This window comes from Parasteatoda tepidariorum, chromosome 2 (assembly GCF_982258835.1).
Source record: "Parasteatoda tepidariorum strain Cologne lab strain chromosome 2, Ptep-v5.0, whole genome shotgun sequence".
NCBI lineage: Eukaryota > Metazoa > Arthropoda > Arachnida > Araneae > Theridiidae > Parasteatoda > Parasteatoda tepidariorum.
This window is the reverse complement of record NC_141756.1, coordinates 30,073,355-30,075,813: the sequence shown is the minus strand read 5'-3', so window position 1 is coordinate 30,075,813 and position 2,459 is coordinate 30,073,355. Positions and strand designations below refer to the sequence as shown.

General features: G+C 42.7%; 1 protein-coding gene across 1 annotated transcript; it reads right to left on the bottom strand.

The window, feature by feature from the left end:
• Positions 1–494: 494 nt before the first annotated feature.
• Positions 495–2,337, bottom strand: LOC147814904 (uncharacterized). Its single transcript, XM_087157117.1, has 2 exons — positions 952–2,337; positions 495–857 (listed from the first exon to the last, which is right to left on the bottom strand). The coding sequence occupies exon 1, from the start codon at positions 1,941–1,943 to the stop codon at positions 1,065–1,067; it is 879 nt and encodes a 292-aa protein (XP_087013243.1). The 5' UTR covers positions 1,944–2,337; the 3' UTR covers positions 495–857; positions 952–1,064.
• Positions 2,338–2,459: the final 122 nt, after the last annotated feature.

The window sequence follows — 2,459 nt, the reverse complement described above, 5'->3', positions numbered from 1 at the left end:
TGGGTTCATCCCTTCTAAGGATTCTCTGGAGTCTAGCTCCTTCAGAGATAGAATTTACCTCTTCACAGAACTTTCTCCAGGATTCTTGTTTGCTTTTCCTGACATTTTTGTTATAGTTGGTGAGGGCTCTTTTATAGTTGTCCCACTCACCATGTTTCTTTGCTTTATTAAAGAGTTTTCTAACATTTGCCCTTTCAGTTTCCAAGGAGTTGTTCCACCAAGGACATTGGGGCTTTGCTCTTTTGGTACGTATTGGGCAATTTTTATTGTATGAACCTAGAATTTCGTTCTGCAGAGTTTCTGCTGCAATTTCTAGATCATAATTATCTCTAATATAATTTTCTCCCAGTTGAGTCAGCCCCATGATATCATCTTGGAATTTCTTCCAATTTGTTCTCATGGGGTCTCTGAAGCAGCGGTCAATATTTATATTGGAGTTTATTTCAAAATGGATGTTTTGATGGTCGGAACCTGATGGTTTCCCATCTACTTTCCATTTCGTGATATTTTTACTGATAGCCGGTGTTGCTATAGTAATGTCAATTACTTCAGAACGATTAGAAGTTATAAAGGTAGGGTCATTGCCTTTGTTCAAAATATCTAAATTGTAATTAAGAATAAATTCTAAAAGACACTCACCTCTTTTATTTGTGTCTGTGCTGCCCCATACAGTATGGTGAGCATTGCAGTCCAGCCCTAAGACTACCTGCAAGCTGTTTTCTGCACAAAACTGCAGGAGTTTGTGCAGTGTTTGGTCAGGTGGAGCCTTCTCTTCATAGGGTAGGTAGACTGAGCAAAAAACAATTTCTCGGTCTCTTCCCTCTATGTTGAGTCTGACTTTCACTGCTGTTAAATCCCTGTGAATAAAATCTGTTAGAGGTAGAACCTTAATATCTTTATCTATTAGGATACATGTTCTAGCTTCACTATTAAGATTATAAATGAGCTTACCTTTTGTTCCTTTGAGGCCACTGATTTTTCCCCTGACAAGCCAAGGTTCTTGGATCAGGGCCAGGTGAAAATCCTCATCAAGAAATTTCTTGGTGAGGTTTGTGGTGCCACTTCTACTGTGGTGGATGTTGGCTTGAAGAACCTTCACCCCCATCGTTTTTGGAAGGTTTGTCTAGGACTTTGGCTTGAACTTGGTGAAGTCCGATATAAAATTTATATCCCCTTTTGCCAAGTGTAGCCGCGTCCAGTTCAGGCACGCTAAGGACGATGGTCTGTCCTGATGGTTCATTCTTCCGATGAAGTATGTTCCATTCGGTTGGAGTAAGCCCACCATTTTGTGCCTCAATCTTTCTCAGAACCTCTTTGGACTCCAGTTTACTACAGACTTTCGGCAGTTTAGCAATGATCTTAGTAGTTCTGACAAGTTTCCTTGCCTCTCCTACCAAGAGAGTTTGCTCCTGCCATGGGTTTATCTCAACTACAATCTGTTCCAGCCACTTAGAGCTCCCCAGATCTGCACAATTGATGATAAGTGCCCCATTTTCTAGTCTGCAAGAAAGAAAAGTGGGGACAAAACCCTCTTCATTTCTAGAAATTTTTTCAGTTATCAAGAACTCAAGGTCTAGGGCCTGTTCTTCGGATAAGCGCTCAAGAGGATGTCCTTCAAGAATCACAGCCATTTTAACTGCGGTTAGAGCTTCCTTAAAGGTTATACCTTCAGGTCCTTCTTTCCTGGCAGCCTTTGGGGCTACATCTTGTTCCATCCTTTGGCTTTGTCTTTTCTCGCCTCTCTGCTTTGGTTTGGGTTTTTCTACCCAGGTACCTTCAGCCATCTTCTTTTCTCGGGCAAGTTTCTTTTTCTGTGCACCAGATAGTCTTTTTTTAAGTTTGATCCCATCCATGGAGGCAGTCATGCTATTAATAGCTTCCTGCCCCACTTGAGATGTTGATTGGGTAGAGGTCATTTCTACCTCTTTTGATGAAGGGTTCATTTTATCTCCTTCAGTTGGTTTTTCCCTAGTTTCCTTTTCTTTTGCAGAAAGGTCTACTTTGGGATTTTCACCTGCAAATGCAGTAATTTGAGTTGTATTTTTGTCATTTTCAGCCGTAAATTACCTCAAATAAAAAGCTCAGGTAAAGAAAGTCAGCCCAGCATTGCCTGAGTTACTGGGTAAGGCAATTACTCTAGATGTTCGCCAGTCAAACTAGAGGCTCCGTTAAGACACTATAACCGCAGTGCCATTCACCCAAGGCACGGGTCGCGTAACACCTGGGTTACGGGAGTTGGTTCGCGACCTCCTATTTGTTATTCAGAGGCTATCCTGTCAGTGCTACAGGACATTCGGCTATCCACCACCTGCCGTCGCGCCTGGTAGCCGCTCAAGCCCCAAGTCACCCCCTCTTACTCCCACTGATGGGTTTATGGACAGCCCTGCAGGATTCATGGTGTCAATTATCTCCAGCACTACTTCACACATTGATCGAATCCATGCCACGTCGTGTTGCGG